General features: G+C 55.0%; 1 protein-coding gene across 1 annotated transcript in view; it reads right to left on the reverse strand.

The window, feature by feature from the left end:
* CORO2B (coronin 2B) overlaps positions 1-23,366 on the reverse strand; it is a 68,714-nt gene that overhangs the window by 4,051 nt on the left and 41,297 nt on the right. The window contains exons 2-10 of the mRNA XM_069458322.1: positions 22,677-22,793; positions 10,805-10,954; positions 9,973-10,137; positions 7,404-7,520; positions 6,006-6,110; positions 5,314-5,410; positions 2,115-2,227; positions 1,718-1,808; positions 1,378-1,517 (exon numbers count right to left, since the gene is read on the reverse strand). Coding sequence (XP_069314423.1) covers positions 1,378-1,517; positions 1,718-1,808; positions 2,115-2,227; positions 5,314-5,410; positions 6,006-6,110; positions 7,404-7,520; positions 9,973-10,137; positions 10,805-10,954; positions 22,677-22,793 — 1,095 coding nt within the window. The remainder of the gene's footprint in view (positions 1-1,377; positions 1,518-1,717; positions 1,809-2,114; positions 2,228-5,313; positions 5,411-6,005; positions 6,111-7,403; positions 7,521-9,972; positions 10,138-10,804; positions 10,955-22,676; positions 22,794-23,366) is intronic.

Here is a 23,366-nt window from a genome sequence, read left to right on the forward strand (position 1 = left end):
CCCAGAGGTCAAGAAGGGTCTTATTTTTATTAGTAATAGTGATACCGTAAGTCGGTGGGACAGACCACATTTAAGATGGTCCCCATGGTCTCCCCTCTCCCAAGAGTGGGCTGGACTTATTAGCTTGCTTCAAACTTATAACACATGCCAGAAGCGGTAGGATGTCCTTTCCAAGATGAGGTTACAACAAGACGGTGGCTGCCACCTTGGATACCCCCCTGCTCTCTAGCTTTCACGCTCGGAAGGAACCAGCGGCCGTGCTGTGAGCTGCCCTGTGGAGAAGTCCAAACGGCAGGGACCTGAGGGAACCTTCTAGCCAGCAGCCCTCCAGGAACTGAGACCCTCAGTCCAGCAGGCTTTGAGGATATAGGTCTTGCCAGCAACCACACAGGTGAACTTGGAAGCGGATCCTTCCTTAGTGGATACTTCAGGTGTGACTGCAGCCCCCGTGGACAGTATAACTACCTTCGTGACAGACCTTGAGCCACAGGCACCCCCAAAACTGTGAGATAATAAGTGTTTATGGATTTACATCATTAAGTTCTAGGGTAACTCGTTACACAGCAATAGATAGCTAATAAATCGGCTTCTTTCTCCCAGTGCTTCATACGAGCCAGAAAGGGTGCTAGACACTTACGGATTATCTCTTATGTTCACAGCATTTCATAGCCCCATTTTACCATTAAAAAAATGGACTTAGAAAGGACAAGAAACTTGCTCCATCACAGCCAGGAAATGGCAGAGCCGGGATTCGAGTGCAGGGTGGGAGACCAAGCGGCCGTCTCTGTTTCAGCTGCGTCAGGCCTCGTGCCTGCGAATCCCGGCGGAGCTGAACTGTGTCGGCTCCAGGGACCCGGGTGTGGGCTGGAAGGAGCTGCCTGCAGGGGCATGCACAAGGCCTGGCTTGAGCTGCCCCGAAAGAGCTCGAGCCCATTCCAGATGGTACAAAGAGCACTTTCAGAAACACCCAGTCTCTTCCACTAAGACAGGAGGCCCTGTCACTGCCTCGGTGCCAGGGATGAAGGCAGGGCTGTGATGCAGGAGGCCAGGCGTCCCCCGTCGGTCAGAAATTTACGACTCCCGTAACACCACATGACAGCAACATTCTGAAGGGGATTCACGCAGCGACACATAACTCTGTGGGCTGCAGAATTTGAGGCCTGGGGGTGGGGGGGGGGGCCAATATCTCCACGGCATCCCAGCCTCTATTTATTGGGGTCAGAGGCAACGGAAGCCCATAGCAGGCTACTTATGGTATTTGTCACCAAAAGAAAAATGCCTCAGAATGGAGCTGGCTTAAAGGCCCGAAGCCCATAATTGAAATGTAAAGGTCTCGCTCTTCCAGGGTCCCTGGAGGTAATAACTTATATTCCTTACCTCGTTCTCTGTCCTGGGTGGGACATTTTCTAATAAATCTATGCCGTTGACCACGACGCTCTTCTTCTCTTTGATGGGAGCCTTAAATACCATTTTCGAGGACTTCTTATAGCCTTCTTTCAAAGACATCAGCACGGGATCTAAGAAAGGCAAGGGAGTGTTCTCACTGCCAGCCCACGGCCTGCCAACTGATGGTGCATTTTGTTGGCATCATGCTTGACAGCTGGCCAGGTGTGAGGGACGTTCGAGAAGGAAGACACCAAGTGGACTGCGGAGAGACTGGCCAACGGCGATGGCCATGGCCTCTCGGCCTCTTCCACAAGTCCACCCCCCTCGGTACCTCTGTTGATGCCTCCCAGCCATTCATCCGGGGTCAGGGCTGGCTCCGTGCCTGGCGTCATGGGGTAAATGTCTTCCTGGTAGGAATCCGACTGCAGCGGGGGAGCAGAAGCGGGGACAGAGGGGGCTGCTGGGAAGGCCCCTGCCCTCCAGTCTGACCCCGCAGCCCAGAGACCTGTTTTCCCGCCTCCAAGCCTTTGTGCTCAGTGTCCCCCGCCCCCCTGCATTCATGCGCAAGCGAACTGTCCCTGCCTGGGAAGGGACCCCACCCCCACCCCAACCCCACATGGGGTCCACAGCACCTCCCACATCTGGGCTCCGCCAGGCTCGTGGTCAGAGGTGAGCGGGCCGGATTCAAGGCAGGGGCCCCCCGAGGAGCCCAGCCCCACCCCACTCACCCTGCGGGGCACGATCATGGAGATGGGCTCGATCAGGCCCTTGAGAGTGACCAGCTTGTAGAAGCGGAACACCTCGCAGGCCGACACGTCCAGCCCGTGCTTGGGCATGACTCCTGCGGACAGGCACACGCGGCTCTATGGGGCTGTGGGGACGCTCCCTCGGGGCCCCTACTTGCTGATGTTCTCGGCCAGGGGATGCTGAGGTGGCGGGCACTCAGGTTTGGAGGCAACGGCCCATGGAGAGGGCAGAGGGTGGGCTCTGTCTCTGGGTGGTCACTTCTCAAGTAAGTCCCCTGGGCCAGACCTGCCTCGCCACGGTGTGCACTTTAGAAGTGGGGCCCTTTAGAACTAGAAGGGACTGCAGAAATATCTGAATCCTGCCCATTCCTCTTATAGATAAGGCTTCTGAGGGTCAGGGGGCAAGGGGCTGTCCAAGGTCACAGAACATGGCAGGGGCTGGGCCATGGAGCACATCCCCTTCTGAAATAAATGGTTTCTCTAAGCCTCTGTGTCTCCAGTCCTCAGAGAGAAAGGAGGGAGAAGCCATTCCCCACATACCCTAGGTTTGAACACAGCCTAAGATTGCTGTTCTTTTGTATGCCTTTCAGAACCAACAGCGCGTGCAAGTGTCTGCATGTGTTCGCCAGCCACAACGTCCCCAACAGCTACCTCTGCTGAGCACCTACCGCGGGGAGGCGGAGCAGCCTGGGGCTAGGAGCACAGCTACGGGGCAGACAAACCAGGTTTGAATCCCGACTCTGCCCCTTCCCAGCTGCGAGTCCTTGGGCAAGTCACTCACTCTCCCAGCTTCCTTGGGAACTCAACCAGTTCCTTGGCTGGTTAGAGGAGGACAGTAGTGGCCCCACCGGAAGGTCGGGGAGAAAGTTTGAAGATGTTCATTGACTGCCGGGCACTGTGACGAGCACAGATCACGTTAGTTTCTCTCCCTGTAACGTGAACGTGAGCTAAGGCTCTACCTCTCCTCCGCTGGAATGGAAGGCTGCTCTTCCAGACAGAGGAGTTCCAGGAGCTGGAGGGAAGCGACACCATGGTTACCCACGTGGGACTTGGAGCCAGCAGATCCGGGCTGAATTCTGTCTCTGTCACTTAGCAGCTACATGAGCTCCCTGGGTGAGTTCCTCCCCTTCTTTGAAACTACAAAAGTGCCTGGGTCATGGTAAATGCCCAACAGTGGCCACAAGTGAGGAGGATGAGGACAGGGTGAGTCATCTTTGGTTCCTCTTTCCCCACCCCACATCTGACACCTTGGCAAGTCCTGCTGACCCTACTTTCTAAACATCTCTGGACTCATCCTCTTCCCCCATCTTCAGGCTGCCCACCTATGTATCATCCTCTCTTGCCTAAAAGTCCATAATCACCTCCTGAGTGGTCTCCCTGCCTCCCCCCTACCCCTGCCAAATCCATTCTCTCTACAGAAACCAGAGCGATCTTAAACTATTAATAACATTTCAGATCCTATCACATTGCCCCATCTCCCACCCATCTGCCCACACACCTAAGAAAAAGAAAACCCCCCAATGATTTCCCAATCAAATCCAAACTGCTTTTCGGGGCTAATGCATGCCATGGATCTCCACCCACCTCTCCCATCTCCTGTTACATCACAGAGTCTACGCCAGGATCAGACACATTGACCTTCCTGCTGTTCCTAGAACTTGCCAGGCTCATTCTGGCCACAGGACCTTTGCACTAACTACTTCCCCTGCCAGGACTACTCTTCCCCCTTCCTGCCTTTCAGATCTCAGCTTAAAATATCATCACCACAGAGAGGCCTTCCCTGACCACCTGGTCTAAAGTAGCCCCCAGCCATTCTTGGTTCTCTCACCCCATTGGATTCTCTGCCTAGAACTCATTCCATAGGATATTTTCTCACTTATTTGTTTCTTTTCTTTCTCCCTCTCAGCCAAATGTGAGCCCCATGAGAGTAAGCTCATGTTCTGTTTTCTTTACCACTGTATCTGTGGACCTAGACGAGGACGAGGGTCTGGTACACGGTTGGTGCCCAACAAGTGTTTGTTGAACAACTGCGTGAAGGGGCAGGAGGCACCAAGTGCTCTTCCAGGTGCCTTGTACATATAGTCTCTAAGCTTTGTAATAGCCCTGCAAGATAAGTTTGATTACCCCCATTTCACAGATGAGCAAACTGAGACTTGGAGGGGCTAAGTGCACAGTTGAGCCAGAATGTAAACCCAGGTCTGCCTCCAAAGCCCAGGCTGGTGTTCATACTGCTTGATGCAGGACTGTCAGTGAGGGAGGTGGGGGATGACAGAGAGTCAGGGAAGGGTGAAGGTGATGGGATGGTCATTAGGACCTCAGACATCTCTGGCCTCCATTTTGCTGTTGGTCACTGAGGTGAGCGCTTGGGTCTTTTCAGTCCTGATGTCCCCGAAGAAGCTGGCCTCAGGCTGTGTCCAAAATACCAGATGCACAGAGGGAACAAGCTGGGCTCAAGCCCGAAGGAGGAAGATCACCCACAGAGGTGGGAATGGGGGGCCCATAAAGGTGTTTGCTTCGTGGGTAATTCAGACCCCAAATGTGGAGCGGCTGAATCACATGCACTGCCAGGTTAGTGGACAGGAAAGCAAATTTGCTGTAAGACTTTGGTGGTGGGAGAACGAGGGCTACGAAGAACACATTGCCTGACTCACTCCAGTAAATCCCGGAGCCCTCCCCAGGGTTCTGCCTGGGGCTGCAGTCGTGGGCACACCTGGAACTCCCCCCGGACTGTCAGGCACACACAGCTGCTGCGGGGCTCTGGGGGTCCCGGCTCCCCAGAGGCTCAGGAAGGAAGGGGCCTGGGTCTAGAAGACTCTGCTCTGACCTTCAGCTACTGAGCCACCTCCCATCACATCATAGCCACTTTGGGCTTCAGGCTCCCTGTCTGTAAGTGGGAGTGAAGACACAGTACACCTCTGCAGGCTGCCGGATGAGCAGAAGTGACGGTGGCCGCAAGGACCATGGGATGACAGCGCCGGCCGAGCAGGCAGTGCCAGGCTGGCTGAGGAAGGGCCGGCTGACCCTCACAAGGGGCAGCACCTGTAGGTTCTCTTCTGACTTGCCCATGAGCTGTGGCCTTCTCAGTCTGATTTCCATTTAGGGGAGGAGGAGTGACCCCCAGCCAAATGTCCCTTCTCCTGTTCTAGAGCAACCCGCCACGGCAGCCCCTGGACGCCCTTACCTAGGCCTTTCTGCGGGGCTGGGGAGCGGAACTCCATGAGGTAACTCAGGTAGGGCTTCTCGGTGCTGATCTCGTAGTAGCGGATGTTTCCGTCCCCCTGGGCAGGAGAGATGGAGGTGAGGAGGGCAGCAGGGGGGGAGGCTGAGCAGGCCCTGGTCCCAGGGGTCTGCTGAAGAGAGCTCCTCCCTGTGCCTCAGAGGTGCCCAAACCACCAGGGACACCTGGCCCCTGGCTCCCTGGGGGGTCTGCCACAGGGGACTTACTGGAGCTGGAGAGGCGGGGAGTGGGGGTGGGACTGGGGGTGCACGTGTGTGCGCATGTGCGCCTGTGTGTACAGACAGCCCTTCTGACAAACAAGGCTGCGTGCACCGAAGATCTCCTGGCGGGGGCCTCAAATCCCATCATTTGTCACTGTCTACACTTCAGGCTCTGTTCTTTGTTCCAGTGTAAAGCCCCACCGCAAATCACCTTGGAAAGAATCCTCGGCCTTCAGTGAGAATCAGTGTCAGACCTGAGGGCAGGTGTTGGCGGGGAGGGTGGGACCCGGGAGCTTGGGTTGGGTTGGAGGAGGCCAGGGAGGATAGGGCGGTGCTTCTTAGGGGGCTGGGGTGGGGCAGGGGGACAGCGGGGCAGGGGGACAGTGGGGCAGGGCTCCGACAGGCTGCTCCAGGCCCTCCCCCGCCTCCTACTACCTTCCCAGCCAGGTAGAGCATGTGGGTGTCAGCGTCGTAGAAAGGGAACAGGAGGCCAGAGAGCCCATCAATTTCCTCTTCGATCAGGGGCATGGACAGGTCCTCCTGTGGGAGGGGAGCTGGTCTCAGCCTGTGTCCAGACAGGACGGCAGGTCACCTTCCCAAGTCCCAGCAAGGGCCCCCAGAGCTACACCCCTTTATGTCAAGACCTCCTGCAGATGTTAAAAAGCCTGTCCTGTGAGTGGGGGCAACACTGACTTCCTTGTCATGAAAAGTAGCCTAGGACGGTGACAGTGGGAGGCAGGGGACTTGTTCTCAGTGTCCCCTCCCCAAACCCATTCCTTGCTATGTGTCCCCAGGAAGTCCCTTGATCTCTCTGGGGCTCAGCCCCCAACTCTAGAAAGAGAGGGTGAACATCTTGCAGGTGTGGCTGACGTTGTCCCTGGAAGCCCTCTGTGCCCTCTGGCTGGTTTCTGTGCTGGGGATGCTGCCAGAAGCCAGCTCCCGGGCCCAGGCTGACTTTCCGAAGAAGTGACCGCCAAGGCTGGATGCTTCCTCCCGCCCTCTGATCTGCCCTCCACCCCACTCCTGCTTCTGGCCTGCTGTGTCCTCAGTGGCTCTTTCAAGAACGGAGAGTTTGCAGCAGGACAGACCTTAGCAAATGCCTCTCTTCAACCCCCTTGTTCAGCTGATGGGGAAACAGGCCTTGCTGCTCACAGAGAGCTGAGCACCCTCTTCCCACCCCTGCTGCCACCCTCCAGGGCCTGCACCTCTGCTCTGGGGGAGGTGGTGGGTGGGGAGAGGATCAGGGGGTGGTGAGAGATCGGACACTGGTCCCCACGACCCTGTTGACCCAGCCAGGAGTCCAGCCAGGCCTGGCTGGAGGCCAACCATGGTTTGCCTGGGGTGCAGGAGCAGGTGCATGTTGACAGAGGCAGAGTGCTAGGGGCAGGGGAGCCAAGCTGCAACCGCTGCCCATGTGAAGATGCTGCCCTGGGGCTTGGGGGCCTCCATAAGGAGTGGCCTCCGAGTCTCCCAAACCCATGGGCCCCATGTCCCACGACAGAATCCCAGCACGTGCTTGTGGTGCACGGGGCAATGCACGCCTGTGTCTGGGCGGGTTTACGAACACATCCAGGCCCCAGCCGGGATGGCCCTACCTTGCCTACGCCACAGGGGGATGGGCTCCACCCTGCCACATCATGTGAGCCTCGTTCTAGCCCTTCCCCTCCCTTCCCTGGCACATCGTGCCACCCTACACCTGGCTCAGAGGCCCTAGGGACCCCAGGCCACAAACCTCACTCCACTCCTGCCCCACCCTGGAAGCAGAGACCCCGTGGGCTCAGGCCTAGGCTGCGTGCTCCCTCCTGCCCACCGCCCGGCCTCCCCACGGCTGACCTGGTCCCAGAGGGCAATCTGTCTCGTGTTCCACCTGGAGACCCCCGTCGTGAGGAGCCGCTTCATGTTGCCCAGGAACACCACCCGATTCACTCTGTGGTTTTTGCAGTTTGCCTCCTGGTAGGAGCGGAAAGAGTTGGTGAGCCAGGGCCCTAACACTTCAGTACTACAGTGGGATAAATGGCTCCCCTCCAAAAAGATATGTCCTAATCCCTGGGCCCTGAGAATGTTTCCTTAAAAGGGTCCCCGACGATGTAATTAAATTAAAGATGTTGAGATGCGGACATTACCCCAGCTTCTCCAGGAGGGCCTTAAATGCCACACAAGTGCCTTGCACTAGAGAGGTGAGATTACACAGGCACGTGGAGGACTAAGTGGTGTGAGCGTGGCGGCGGAGATGGAGTGATGTGGCCACCGGCCAAGGAGGCGGCCACCGCCAGAAGCTGGAAGATTGAGGAACAGATTCTCCCCAGAGCCTCTGCAGGGAGCTCGGCCCTCCAGACTAGGAGAGAATAAATTCTGCTGTTTTAAGCCACCTAGTTCGTAGTCATTTGCTGCAGCAGCCACAGGAAACTACTGTGGGGACCAGGGAGCAATGGAGCCCTGGGAACTGGGACCCAGGCCTTTCTGCCATCCCCCAGAGGGGTGGCACCGGGGGAGAGGAAGGAAACTGATCTCACCAGGGCATCTCTTTTAATGGCCACAATGAAATCTACTGGAAGACATCATTATCCCCACTTTGAGGATGATGAAACTGAGGCTCAGGGGGACACCAGACTCATGCTGGGTCCCTGCTTGACAAGTCACTTCATCAGGAGGCTCCCCCTTAACAGAGCTGTCCTCTGCTCCTCTCTTGCCCATCAGCTCATGACACTTGATTTCCTCCTAACATACCCAGCCCTTCACCAGGTGAGTCAGCATCGGGTCAGAAAAGAGGCTAGTGGGGCAGTGCACAGATCCAGGCTGGTGTCACTTGCTCTGGATTTTAGTCCCAGCTCTGCCAAAAAAGCATAGCCTGGAAGTCCCTCACCCTCTCTGGGCTTGTGTCCCCATCTGCAGTGGGGTTCTCTGCTCTCTGACATCCTTTATGTTCAGCGTGGGCTCTGGGTTTGAAATACAGCTCCTCCTGGAACTGTGAGGTTCAAGCCTCCCGACCTCACCAGGGCTCAGTGTTCTCACGTGTAAAATGAGAGGAGCAACAGTGCCCACCTCAGAGGGCTGTCCTGAAGATGATTAGAGCCCCCGACACCATGTGTGCCACACAGCGAACTCTTAGGAAATGTCAGTTACTACCAATGATACTAACAACTGTAATTATTATTAATATTAGTAGTAGCATATAATGTGAATATCCCATATTCAAAGTGCATGGCACCAGAAGTGTCTTGGATTTAGAATTTTTTTGGATTTTGGAATATTTGCATTATATGTACCGATTGGCCCTCCCAAATTTAAAAATCTGAAATCTGAAATGCTCCAATGAGCATTTTCTTTGAGCATGATGTCAGCACTCAAAAAGCTTTGGATTTTGGAACATTTTCGATTTTGGATTTTTGAATTGGGGATGCTCAACCTGTAGCAGTATGATGACTTTCTGGTCTTACAATAACGGACTCTTCCAAGATAAACACACCCAGGTCAAGCATCAATCCTTTCTTGTGTAGGAGGCAAACCTCAGATTTCATCCAAATTTTCCATCTCACCTAGCCCCATGACTAGCACACAGTAGATGTGCTCAAGAAATGTTAATTAGGCCGGGCGCGGTGGCTCACGCCTGTAATCCTAGCACTCTGGGAGGCCGAGGTGGGCGGATCGTTTGAGCTCAGGAGTTCGAGACCAGCCTGAGCAAGAGCGAGACCCTGTCTCTACTAAAAATAGAAAGAAATTATCTGGCCAACTAAAATATATATAGAAAAAATTAGCCGGGCATGGTGGCGCATGCCTGTAGTCCCAGCTACCCAGGAGGCTGAGGCGGTAGGATTGCTTAAGCCCAGGAGTTTGAGGTTACTGTGAGCCAGGCTGATGCCACGGCACTCACTCTAGCCCGGGCAACAAAGCGAGACTCTTTCTCAAAAAAAAAAAAAAAGAAATGTTAATTGCTCCCAAATGGCACCTACCTCTTCCTCATACCCAAGACCCAAGAGATTCAAAGACCAAAAGTGGAGCTGAGTTCACATCACCTTTGGTACCCTGAGTCACTTCCCCAGGCTCATCCCATGCAGATGGCCGGGCAGTGAGGCCAAAGTTTCCTCCTCCTGTGCCCAGGATGGGACTTGTTAACACCTGGGGATTTATGCGCTGAAGGGTGTCACCAGTTCAGCTTCCAGAGCAGGCCAGACAATCCTATCTAGGGAAGGGGGCGCGGTGGGGGCAGAAGGGTGCTGAGGGCCCTCCCCACCCAGAACAAGGCAGGGCTCCTATGCGCCGAGAAGGGTCCAGGACAGACAGGCCGGTCAACAGAAGTGCGTGGGAGAAGAGGGCCGGCACAGCCTTTGCCTCCAGGCCTGGCTGAAAGCTGAGCTCCAAGCCCCGATACCTTCCCCCACCCTCAAAAAATGTAGGGCTCCACCTGCAGGACACGGCCGGAGCGGGGCTCGATCACACGCAGCTTCTTGTCTTTGCACGTGGTGGTGAGGAGGCTGCCGTCTGTGTTGAAGGACATGCAGAGGATCACGTCCGTGTGGCAGTCGATCATCTTCACCGGCTCGCCCACGTCCAGGTTCCAGATGAGGACCTGCGGGACAGACGCGCAGGAGGCGGGGTCAGCGGCTGTTGCGGTCCTGGCGCGTCTGGCCCCGGTCCGCACCCGACCGCCCTGGGAGAAGCGCCCCAGGCGGGACGTGGCGTGTGCTGGGATGCGGGACGGGGCCGTTGAGTTCTATATGGAAAGGCTGAGACATTAGATCCACCAGTATCCTTGGTCAGATCCCAGCCCCGCCTGGGCTCCATTTCTGTAACCGGCAAGAAGAATACGCGTTCCCTGCCAGGTCCCAGGTGGCCGGCGCGCCCTGTTTGAGGACATGCCTGACGCAGAGGCTGAGGCTCCACTTTCCCCCTCCAGCAGCTTGGTCGCTTCTTTTTTCTGCCAGGAGAGCAGTTCCCACCTCTTGGTTAAGAAGGGGCCACGCAGAGGGTGTGGCAGAGAGTGGGCATTTTCCTCCAGTCCACCAACCTCCAGCGAAGGCAGAAAAGATGCCTCCAGCCTCTGCGGACCCCAGGAATGACGGGGTGCACCGGACACGCTCAGTGGTGTGCAGTGAATGAATGAATACATGGATGAGCGAATGAACCGATGAGGCAATGCAGGTTGCTTGGGAAATAACCGTGCTCCCTGTGGGCCCCTCGAAGACCCTCTTGTCCCTCCCCACCCTTCCCCCGCGAGTTGCCTGCCCGCCGCGCACCTTGTAGTCGTAGCCGGCGCTGAACAGGATGTTGTTGGTGGTGGGGTGCCACTCCACCAGCCCCACGCGCCGGCTGTGCCCGTGCAGCTCCAGGAGCGCCTCCGTCATGTTCCGCTTCAGCCCGCCCTCGGGAATCTCCCAGATTCGCACCTGCACGGGGGGGACCGAGGGCCCAGGCTGGGTGGGCAGGGCAGGGACGCGCCCTTGATGAAAGTGCCCCCTCCCCTGGACAGCAGGCTTTCCAGGATCTGCCTGGAGAGGCACCTCCTGGCTCAAGGCGGTGGGCAGAGCCTGACCGAGGCCTGCGGGGAGGTCCCAGGGTGTGGTTAGAGAGGAAAGAGACCACCTTCTCTCTCTGCCTTTGGGAGGTGTTTTTCTGCGACATCTCTGCAGACCCAAGAACTATTATGACTGGCATGCTGCTATTGCTGTGGTCTAGCCAGGCTTGGAGGACCATGCACGAGCAGCTTCCAGCAAACGTACTAAAAAGCCTATCTTTGCTTCCCATCCCACACTCTTCTAAGAGAATATGCCTTCCTTCTACTCTCCTTGGCCCCAGCCCTGCTGTTTTAACCACCTGGCCTTGCCCCCGACTCTGTCCCTGACCCAGGAAGGCCCCCTGGGCAGAGGGAAGTGCATGTGGGGGGCTGGAAGGCCCGGGTCTCTCCCGAGAGACGATGTACTCAGGGGCAGAGACTGATTAGAAAGGATGGGCAGAGCCTGGATATAGTTGCTATTTTCAGTCTTGTGGATGCTGATAAAGAAGCAGAGGAAGATGCTCTGCAGAGAGGAGGATGGGACACTCGGGGAGAAGCAGAGAGAAGAGACCACGTGGCCCCAGAGAGGCTGAGCAGTTTCTCTGCAATCTCTGAGTGCCCCCAGATTATTTACATTACTCTTGGCGGGCATCTGTCACTCACACTAAATATGCTCTGCATAGTTTCAACTGCTTTGTCTGTAAAGGGGGACAAATCCTTGCCCTTCCTCACCGACTGGTAGGATAAGATGACATAATGGTGTACCAGTTCATAAACTGGAAAGTGCCCTAAAGACCTAAGGAATTACAATTCTTGTCGTTATCATTCGTATTACCTCTTATAGGCTAACTAGGCGGAGAGGAGAGAGCACGTGTGACTACAATTTAGGACACCTTTAAAACAAATCTTTTGAAAATCTGAACTCCACCCTTGCTAGTAAGGAGAAAAACAGGAAAAACAGCTTTGAGATACCATTTATAATCTGCTAAAATAGCCAAGCGAAAAAAACAAGAGCCAGTGTTGGCAAGATTACACTGGAACTCGTAGATTCTATTGATGTTGGTAGTATTATAAATCAGAGTAACTCTTTTGGAGGCAATTTGGCAATTTTTAGTAGGAGTTATAAAGACATTTATATTGTACTCTTTGACCTAGTAACCTCCCTCTTAAAATACGATATAAGCAAAATCTCCATGCATGAAGATGTTCATTGCACCATCTACATGGAAAACGTGGCCACACTGTAAGTGACCAACATCAGGGGAACGATTTACTATGTTCCATCAGTATGTAATACTGGCCACTTGATTATAACTCCGAAGGCCGTGAATAGACTCGGACAGTGTGTTAAAGAGAGCCAAAGGCAGACCCGAGGGCCTGGGAACAAGGCTGGTGCCCCTACAGGAACTTCTGCGACAAGTTTTCCTTCTCGGTGCTTCTTCTTCAGACTACAGAAATGAGCATTTCCCACACTTGTGCTCCCCTAGAGACCCAGCTCCTGTACCTGTCAACTGCGAGGTTTCAGGGTAAGAAAGGCAGGTTCAATCACAGATTTGGGGTCACCTCTAGGTGCACCATTCTCCGTTTCAGTAAATCAGTTTCCAAAGGTCAATTCAGAAAAAGTTTATAATTAGGGGACAGTTTGAAATGTTTTTCCATCCCCACTGTCATCCCTTTGGTGGTTCCAGCCCTCCAGGAAAGCCCAACACTCCCCCACAGTCCTACTCGGTGGTGGGGGCCCAGCACGCCCTATGATAGTCTTTCCTTGGCAGCCCTTTCACCAGGGTGTTCAGAGGTGGGGACTGATCTGGAAATGGCAGGGAGGCTGCAATGGGGACAAGATACTGCGTACATGGCTCAGTAGTCACCAACAAGACACACATTCCTTTTGTCCCCAAATGTACTGCAGGAAGGTGACCCTGAAGTTATAGACTAATGCTTTGGTTAGACAGGTACATACCACACACACACACACACACACACACACACATGCACACATGTGCATACACAAACTTCTTTCCTTTTTACCCAAAAGGGATGATATTACTCACTTTTCTCCAGTAACAACGGATAGTGGGACTCTTTCCACACCGTTACATGAAGATCTACCTTATCTTTGTAAGTGGCCAGAGAGACATATGTTGTATGACTGTCCCATGATGAATTTAATCAGCCTTTATTAACTGACACCTGAGTTCTGTCTACTTTTTCTCACACTAATAAAATTCGTTCTATGATGAACGTGCTCGTAATACAAGCGTGTGCACGGGTGTGAATATTCTTGTAGGACTGATGGCTAAAAGTGTTTCCTTTTTATTATAGTTACAGTAAAATTTTCCCCAAAGGGTGTCCCAGTTTTTACCCACAGAGTCTGAGAGTGATTCACTATGCCTCTAAAACTACACCTTTTAAAAAACTACTTTTAACCCATCTGATAGGTCAAAAATGCCTTCTCTCTATTGTTTGGATTTGCATTCCTTTGATTCATGTCTCCTAGCCACCCATGTTTGCACTGGAGTAGAAAGCTCCGGAAGCTTTCAGACTCAAAGGCATGAGACTTTAAGGGGCAGAACGACAGGCCAGCGGGGAGGCGTTTGGGGGCAGAGGATTCTGTTTATGGAGGCCTCACACTGTACCTTGCTGTGCATACACACCGACCGAGGCAGGAGAGTTGCCTCTGGTCTTTGTAACCAAAATCTGAGCTTCATTCACTCCACAAACAACTCCCAAGGGCCTCCTATGAGCCAATGGGACGCGGCATTGAACCTGCGCCGTGCCTGCTATGAGCAGCACGCACAGGGGCAGATCAGACAGCCAGCCCCGTGGAGCACAGCGCTGGTGGAAACCCTGAATCCAGTCTTGGGGGTGAGCAGAGTGGGAGGGTCTTGGAGGAGCAGGGCTAGAAGAGAGGATGTTGAACCAAGTTTAAAAAGACAGGTTGGGGGTGTGGGGAGGGATGAGGAGACAGAAAAATGACCATCATTGTGGGGTGGGGGATCTGGCGCTGTGGGTGGGGACATTACATGCAGGTCAGCCTGGCTGGTGTGGAGCAGGGGGCCAGGTGGCAGAGGGGTCCTGGGGCCGTGTGTGTCACTCCCTGTCACTGAGGCCCGACCTAATTCCTGAGCAGCCCAGCCAACTGAGGTGTCCCTGGGTTCCTCGGCATGCCTGCTTAAGGCAGAGACAGGCAGGGAGCTGTGGGTTGAGGCTCTGCCCAGGCTCTAATCCCAGTTACGAGTTGGGTGACTTGGGACAAGCCAGTTAACCTCTCTGAGGCTCCACCCTCTCATCTAGAAAATAGAGAGGCGTACCTTTCAGAGGTGTGTGGGTTAAACTGAACTGGCTTCAGAGTCCTTGTGTGTCTGAAGTTTTTTAGCCACGTGAGCTAGGAACCTCAGGGCTAAGCCCAGGGCAGGGGACGGCAGGTGGCGTCTGTGCCCAGGCTCCAGCCCCTGGACTGGGTGCAAGTCTCATGGAGCAAAGGGCACAGGTGGAAACCAAAAGAGCTGTTTTCACCAGTAAATGTCAGATGTAGGGTCCCAGGTAGGGCTCAGGGGACCTGAATGAATGAATATCCCACAGAGAGGGAGAAAGGTGCCCTGCCTCATCCCCATTTGATACCAGCCACTTTCCTCCTTGGGGCCTGGTTTTCTCATCCTCACATTGAGACATATTAGTTAATCTTCTAAACTTCTCTGCTTTGACACCATTGAGTGCATTGCTGGGAGAAGCAGACTGGCTCCGCTTGACCCATGCCTATGAAAAACAGTTAGTCCCACATGCTATAGAGCTCAGAAGAGGAGCTGGAGTTCACAGTGGGCCTAAGGAGCTGGGAAAGGAATTCCAGCCACTTAGTTTTCAAAGGATTTGCTGGAAACAAAGAGTGGATGGGACGTGGGGGAGCGCTGTGGGTCTGCCCAGAGGTTGCTCAGGGAGGTTACTTCAATTCAACAGGAAACCCAGTAGGGTCTGCCAAACCGGATTTCTGGAAGGAAGGGGTGGGGAGAAGTGGCCACAGTGCTGTCTCCAGCAAGCCAGCTGTGCCTGGGACTGTCCCCCTCATAGGTCCCTGGGTCAGAGCCCTGTTTAATTCATTTACATTCAAGCCAACAAAATATGCTCAGTTCCTCCCTGCGCCACGCAGATAAGATGTTGGGGGACAGTCCTTGGTCTCAAATAGCTTGCAGCCTTGTGAGGGAGACGGCAGACCCCGCAGCAGGGCTAGGGCGAGGCAGCTGATACGGGCGGGCGGTTCATTAACCTACGAAACCAAATGTCCCCACGCACTGGAGAGGGAGCAGCTGGCCAAGAAAGCAAGAACCGTGTGGTCTGACGAGCTCCATTCAAATCCAGGCTCTGACCCTGTTGGTTGTGAGACGGTGGCTAAGTTACTTGGCCTCCCTGAGTGCCAGTTTTCCCATCCGTAAGGGTAATTACACACATACAACAGAGCTGCCACGAAGACTAAAGATAAAAGAAGTACACTACCGAGCAGATTACTAAAGACTTCATAATACTTCAGGATGTTTACTTCATATTAAACAAGGATTATAAGCACATTTTATATAAATCAAACTTTAGATGTGATTGAATTATATTTTTCACGGCCACTTTGTTGCCTCTCATGTAGTCAATACGTATAATATGAAGTTTGTCTCCATTTTGCGGAACACAACATAAATTTCATCTTTAAAATGCTTACATGATTGTGGTTGGATCTCTGCTTTCTGACACATTGAGGGTTACGGCTGCTAGTGACTTAGGGCTGGGGCCCAGTGAGGGCCCAGTCAGCCCCCCTGATGACACTGTTCCTAAGGGGAAGAATACTCCATTTGGGGATCTGCGTATTACACAGCTACAGCACACAGTACTTACCACCTGCGTATGAGATATGGAAGCTCAGAAGAAGAGAAGGAGTTCACAGTGGGCCTATGTAAGCTGGGAGAAATTTGAAGTCCAATGCCTTAGTATCTACTTAGAAAAAAAAACTGTTTGGGGTAGCATGGGAAGGAAAAGGAAGGTTTTCCTTATGGTTTCTGCCCTCTAGAAGCCTCCAGTCTGGCTGTACTATAGAACACAGTCATTGGCTCCCAGATTTCCATCTAATCAACCCACAGAGATGGTGCCTGGGGCCAAGAGCACAGCAGCTCTCAGATCTCCTGCAGTGAGAAGGAGAAACTGTGGGAGTCTTGCTCCTGGAACCCCCAGGTCTCCATGTCTGGTCAATTATTCTCTTTACTACTAAAAACTGAGTTTGTTGTCACTCACCTAAACAAGAGGTAGGATCTCAAAAGTCTGCCTTAATGCTACTGTCTTCTGACCACCTGACTTTTTCCCAATATGGGAAACAAACCACACCAAACCCAGGGAGGTAGCAGAGGCCAACTGAGGGCCCAGCGTGAGCTGGGAGTCCTAGGAGGAGGTGCTGGAGGAAGTGGTCACGGTGGGGCTGGACACGGGGAAGGATAAGTGCTACATGCTGTTATTATCATCATCATTATTATTACTAGTGATTGTCCTTACACAGCTAAGGAATGAGGCCCACAGAGCTAGGAAACTTGCCCAGGTACACAGCTAGGAAGGGAGGAGCTGGGATGCAAACTCGGAATTTGAAACAGGCAGACTATGCTCTTCCTCTCTTCCAAACACCTGCCGTGTCCAGTCCTTCCTTCTCCCCTGGTTCAGATCCAACAAGCTGAAGAAGTCACGGCCTGCCTTTCTGCTTATCTGTTCCAGGGAACAGCAGCTCTCGGCCCCAAGTATCTAGAAATCACCCTTCTTGGGGCACAACCTTCCAGGCCTCCTGCTGCATGGTCAACTCTACTCCAACAGGGCTTGGCTCTTTCAATCCACCTCTGTCTCTCCACAGTGCAGGCACAGGGAGCAATGCCTGGCATCCCACAGGTGCCCAAGGCATATTTATTGAGTGAATCAACAAATGGAAGAACCCAAGAAACCCAGAAGCCCCCCTGTCATCAGCAGGTCCAGCAGCGAACCCCTCCCGACCTGGGGAAACAGGCTGGTGGGGGCCGGACAGATGAGGAGTCACCCCTTTAATCCTGATCAGGAAGGAGGACACAGTGGAGGACTTCGTTCCCGGAATTGGAGGCTCAGCATTCAGCTTAGTCTTTTTTGGAAATCAGTGACGGAAGGCCTGTCTGGGGGCTCCACAAATAAGCAAGAGACGCAGTAGAAAGAGCACTTCCCGGATGCCTGGGTCTCCGACTCCCACCCACCCCTCACTGGGGGGAGTTATTTAAACTCTTGGGTCCCTACTTAAGGAGGAGAAAGTCACTGTCAATGATTATGGGGTTCTTAGGAGACACAAAACACTTTTATACTCATTTATTCTCAGAGGTCAATGTGATCCTTATTTTTTATAATAGGGCCAATGTGATCCTTATTTTTTATAGTAGGGCAATTCGTACCTAGAGAGGGAAAGAAATTGGTCTAAGCCCACAAAGCCAGCAGGTGGCAGAGCCAGGATTTGGACCTGGGCCTAGGGACTCCTGGACCTGGCTGCTTAGCTACTGAGCCACAGAACCACTTCCTCTGTGGCTGCCAAGTTTGCTGGTGAGGACCCAGTGAGGTCGCTGGCCTCCCAGGGCTACCTTCCTCCCATCTCTGAGAGTGCATGAGTGCATTGCTCCCTTACAGCTCCGGGGCCTGTGTGTGTGTGTGTGTGTGTGTGTGTGTATGCAAGTGTGTGTGTGTGCCAGAGGTTGGGTGGTGGGCGGCTTCCAGCAGGGCTCACGTCCTGCCCCGTCCTGCCCCCAGCTCCTCAGGGAGGGGCACCACCTCTTTGGGGTGAGGAGGGCAGAGCTGGGTGGAGGAGCCTGAATGGAAGGCAAAGGAAAGACGCTGAGCTGGGCCCACCAGCAAGAAGGCCTGCCCCTCGCCCTCCTCCCTCTCTGGGGATCGCTGTCCCTCTCTCCTTGAGATGTCGGAAAGCTCTCTCTTTCTCTGTGGCTGCCGGCTGCCGGCCCGGAGAAGGGCTGGGAGCAGGCTTGGAAACTGATAGCACCCTTCCCTGCCGCCTGCCAGCCGCCCTCCCTAGCTGCGGCAGAAGCTATAAAAAGCACAGCCCTTCAACAATAGGTGACATCACCCAGCGGCGGAAAGAACTGGATTCTGCCAGATGCCAGGGAGAATTATGGCCCCCTCACCCCTCCCTCAGGACTGAAGCCCCTCGGGAGGGGCTTGGTATGTTCCACCGGGTCCCTGGCGGGATGGAGGTTAGACTCCAGAGCCCCTGCTCATGCCCCGGGGGCGGGGGCTGGGGGAGGCGGATCCCCAGGGACAGGGATCAGGGATCGACTTGACAACTTCACAGATTTCAGGGATGAGGATATGGGGAAGGAGCTGGGGAAGTGGGGGCTCGCTAAGTCCCACCATGTCCTCTGTTCTGAGAGACAAGCAGAGGGCGGGGCGGGGGGCAGGGGAAGGGCCAGACCCGCTGCACCCTCCCTGCCTGCAGCATGGTGCCCAGGGCACAGTCGCTCTGCCGACTGACCTCCCAGCCTCGGTCCTGGGTGCCGTGTTTGATGCGCAGCAAGGGGACCATCAGGCTGGAATGGGGCAAAAGAGGGTATCTGGGAGGCCTGTGCCTCAAGGCATTTTGGGGGATGCAGGAGGAGGAGCCTCCGGGTCCAGCTCTAGGGAGCTGCAGACTCCGGTTCCCTTGTGCCCCCCTCCACCCCGACCCTGCGAAGATGCCTCCCCTGTGTGAGCCCTGGGTGGGCACAGAGGAGACCTGTGATGTGAATACTGAGTGTCAGGTGGTCTGAACCATCCGTCCATCATGGCTCTGAGCCTCAGTTTCCTCCCCTGCAAAACCAGGGCTGCTGGTAGGGGGCTGAGCCTGCAGGTGGACGAAGACGCCCTGTGTGAACTGGGGCCCCAGTGCGCCCTTCTCCAGGAGGGACTGGCTCCTGCCTCAGGGGGCTGCTGGCTCCAGTGCCAGGATCGTTGGCCCCACACAGCGGAGGGGTGGACACCTCAAGATGGGGGGGTGGGCAAGATGGGGGGGTGGGCAAGATGGGGCTCTGAGCCACGCTTGTGGGGCAGCTGGCCTGGCAGCTGGACCAAGGGCTTAGTTCCTCTCTGATCCAGAGACTTAATCTCCTTGTCTCTGGATCAGTGGCCCAGAACAGCCCCTCCCTCCCCATGCTCCAAGCCTGCGTCATTTCCCTCCACGCCTCCCAGCCACGCCGCCCCTGGGTGCTCCCTTCCTCCCCACTCACCTGCCTCCCAGCCTGCGTCCAGCTAGCCTGGGCCCCACCTCACCATAAAGCTGGCCATGACCTCTCCCTGCGCTCCCTCCCTGATGGCCTAGGTGTGGAACGTCGCCTGCATACCACACTTTGCAGTCCGGTTTATGCTCAGATGGCTTGAGAAGCACAGGTCTCCCCTCTGTTCAGTGGCTCACTCTGTGTCCCAGGCCTCCTCTCTCTGGTCCCAACTGCTCTCCTGCCTACTCCCTCACGGACCACCTCCCAGGGCTTCAGCCACACCAGACCACTCCTTTTTCCAAGAACACCAGACGGGCATATTCCCTCCTGGCCTCTGCCTGTGCAAGTCTCTTCCAGGGACTCCTTTCTTAGCCCCTTTTCTACCTGTCGAAGTCCTGCTTCCCCAGAGTCTGGCTCTCCCTAACTCTCTCTTTGGCTCCCTGCATGTTGGTCAAAATGAACTCCTCTCCCCTCTGTGTGCATAAGCCCTTGTTTGGCCTTTGGTGAGTGCAGCGACCTAGTCCTGCATTTGCGTTTCAGAGAGTGGGAGAGTGGGGCGTGCCTGCCTCTCTGCTGGGGGTGCTTCCAGAGCGGGGCTGAGAAGAGCAGGCGCTGATGAGGTGCCAGGCATAGTGCTGGCACAGACCGTCTTTCATGCTGACCGCAAGTGTCCAGGGGAGGTGTCATTACCTCGGCCATCCAGCCGGCAAATGGCGCAGCTGAGATCCCATCCCAGGTCTCCCAGGTGCCCCAGTTGTACTCTTTGGACCCCAGCAGCCAAGACGGTGCCGGGTGCGCTGTGGACTCTCCATCAGTGTGTGCCAAACTGAAGAGAGTCCCCTGGCTCGTGTGGCTGGGGGTGCGGGCTGCCGTTTTTCTTGAACACACACCATGGATGTTCTGTTGATACACTGGGGCCCTGGAGCGTGAGGCGCCCATTAGGTGAAATAAGACACTGAGCTAGAAGTGAGCGGATCCCTCTTGCCCTGATCCAGGCAGAAGAAACTGTGACATGAGGAGGAGCCAGGGTGGCCTCCAATTCCAAGAGCCCTGGCCTGACCCGCCCCTCCTCCACATCAGATGGATGCTGCTCTGCTCTTACCCAGCTGGGCCCCTGGTGACACAGTAGACACCAGGAGGGGCCCGGAGCGTCCAGCATTGACTGTGATGATGACACTTGGTGGAGCAGGAGGAGCACGGCCTTTGCGGCCGGTAGCCCCAGGTGAAAGCCTCACTCCTCTACTTCCAGCTGTGAGACCTGCCACTTTGACCCTCAGTTTGGGTGGCAGTGCCTGTCTCACAGGTTGGCCATGAGGGCTCCGTGTGTGTAAAGTGCACAGCCCAGAGTGGGTGGGGAGCTTGGTAAAAGGCAGCCCCAAGTTCCAGGGGTGTATGCTCCCTGCTGGCTGGTGACAGTCACTCAAGACCTCAGCCGGCGGGGATGGAGCCAGCTGTGGTCACTGCACTCCTTCTTGGGCTCCCTGCATCCAGGAGAGGATGGGCAGCACCTGCCCTCCCTCCCCCTGAGCCCAGGCCTCTTGCACTGGCCCTGGGCCCCCAGCTCCCACCAGCTCATCTGCCTCCTTCCCAGCCCAGGAAGCAACCAGTGAACGCTTTGCACCCCCAACCACCCACTTCATCCCCTTTTCTGGGCACCATCCCCTTGTGCCCTTCCTTCTGCCATGCTGGTCTGCCTGTGCTCTGCCCCTGGTCACTGTCCAACTTTCGTTCTGGGGCTGCCAAGGGAAGCAACCAAACCCGATGGGGGTTCTTGCTTTCTCTGCTCACACAGGCCCTGCCCTCCTGCTCCTGCTCTCGGGAGTCCTCTCCCACCGACTTCGGGCCTCGGCACCAGGAGCTGGTCACTCCACCCTCCCAGCCCCCTCCCCACCCTCTCCCAGGTACTAGGTACTGTGCCAGCTGACCTCACCCCCAGCTTTATTAACTAATCGAGACTGTTTACTGCAAATCTCCGTTTGGATAACTGATTAGTTGGACTATATTCATCTACTTATTCATTCATTTATCTTTCCATTCATCCATCTATCCATCCACCCATCATCCAGTCATCTATTTATTTAGTCATACTTCCTTTCATTCATTCAGCTATTTATCACCCATCCATTCATTCATCTCTCTGTTCATCAGTGTAGTCCTCCATCAAACAATCCACCCATCCGTCCACCCATCCACCCATCCGTCCATCCATCCGACAGCACAGCTATCCATCCATCCAACTGTTCACCCGTACATCATCCATCTGTCCATGTATCCATCCATCCATGCATCCATCCATCCTATCCAAGACCTACTGAGTATTTATTAACCACCAGGCCATGTGCTGGATGCTTGGGGTTCATGGCCAAACAGGCCATGGTCTCTGCTCTCAGGAGCTCACAGTCCAGTCTGGGAAGACAGGGAGACAAGAGCTCTGAAGTTCCTTCCAGTTCCAATATCCCGAAAGTCTGACCTGTACTCAGGCCATGCCGTGGGCACTAGGTATGCTGTGGCCTGACTAAAAGGCTGATCCTCCTCCACCTGGGTACTCCAGAGCCTCCTCACCAGCTCAGCTGAGGCTCCAAAACCCCCTTTCTCCCAGGCTTGCATGGTGGTGCTGGTCGGGGGCACTGCGGGGAACAGTAAGGGCCCTCTCTCCAGAAATCCAGAGGCTCCTGCCAGCGCCGCTGGCACTACCTCCACCAGCGAAAGCCTGCAGGGCCTGCGCAGGGGGCGGCCGGGAAGCAGCTTCAAATGTCCCTCTCCCTGCATTCCTCACCCCTCTCTAGGCCGTCTCTCCCCCTTCCCCTCCCACCTCGTTGTGCCGACTGTTCTCTCCCTGTGCTGCCCTCTTCCTGCTCTCTCTTCCTCATTTCCCTTCTCCTGTTCCCTCTCTCCTCCCACGGAATGGTGAGACACGTAGAGTTCAAATTTCAGGTCACCAGCGTGGGTCCCTGGACAGGTCACAGTTCTCTCAGCCAAGTGTCCCTCCCTAGAAACCACGACTCATAGAGGGAGCCGGACGGTACCTTCACCAAGCCCGGCCTGTGAAGATCAACAGCTCTTTTCCTACTCCTCCATTTCCTCCCTCTCCCCTCCCTCCTCTCCACGCTCTCCCTCCAGCCCTCTCCTTCTGCATCACAGACAAGTGCTGAATCATACGCTTCATTTTTAAATTCTCATTCTCACCTACAAAATCAACACCTCCAAACTCAAATCGCACTAAAGGCGCAGAGCTGGCGAATACGCCATGGGTGTGTGCCCTCTGACCTTTCCTGGCTCCGTTCCTCCCCATGCTGGGAGCCGGAAGGATGACAGGAGGTGGCAAGGAGGGGAGGAGGGGGAGCAGAAGAAGTGGGGGCCTCCAGGGGGAAGCAGGGAGCTCACCGACGTGTCCTCCGAGCATGAGGCAATGATGTTGTCGATGAAGGGGTTCCATTTGATGTCCAGCACGTTGCCCTGGTGACCGCAGACCTTGGGGTAGTTGGGCTCAATCCTGCCTGTCTGCAGAGGAGAAACAGAGAGAGGAGGAACAGGATTAGTCTGATGGCCCCGGGATGGCCCTGAAAAGAGAGCCTTTTCTGGACTTCGGGTCCCTGCTGGGCCAGATCAGGCTGGCCAAACTGCCTGGTGGCTGCATCCTCCCCAACACTCTGAATGGTGGTGGGGCAGGGCCAGTGCTCTCCATACACGCCTCTGTGCAAACTAGGAAAAGGTGCCCCTTCCTCAAGTAAAATTGCTTAAATTTAAGATGTTACTACCCACAGGGACGGCCAAAGCCTGGGAGGCAGCAGCCCTGGCAGCACACACTCGAGCCTACATTCTCGCCCGTTCATGTACACTCAGACATTGGGGTACATTTGCTCTCGGTGCCCACGTTCACCCACTGCCCCCAGGACAGGTGGCACAGCCAGGTTTGGATCAGGAAGAGGCTCTTTCCTGCTGCTCTGGGAGTTGGCACCGAGGCCTGACTCTCTGGGTCCACCTGTACACTTTTTTTTTTTTTTGAGACAGTCTCACTCCATTGCCCTGAGTAGAGTGCCATGGCGTCAGTCTAGCTCACAGCAACCTCAAACT

The sequence above is a fragment of the Eulemur rufifrons genome, chromosome 2 (assembly GCF_041146395.1).
Source record: "Eulemur rufifrons isolate Redbay chromosome 2, OSU_ERuf_1, whole genome shotgun sequence".
NCBI lineage: Eukaryota > Metazoa > Chordata > Mammalia > Primates > Lemuridae > Eulemur > Eulemur rufifrons.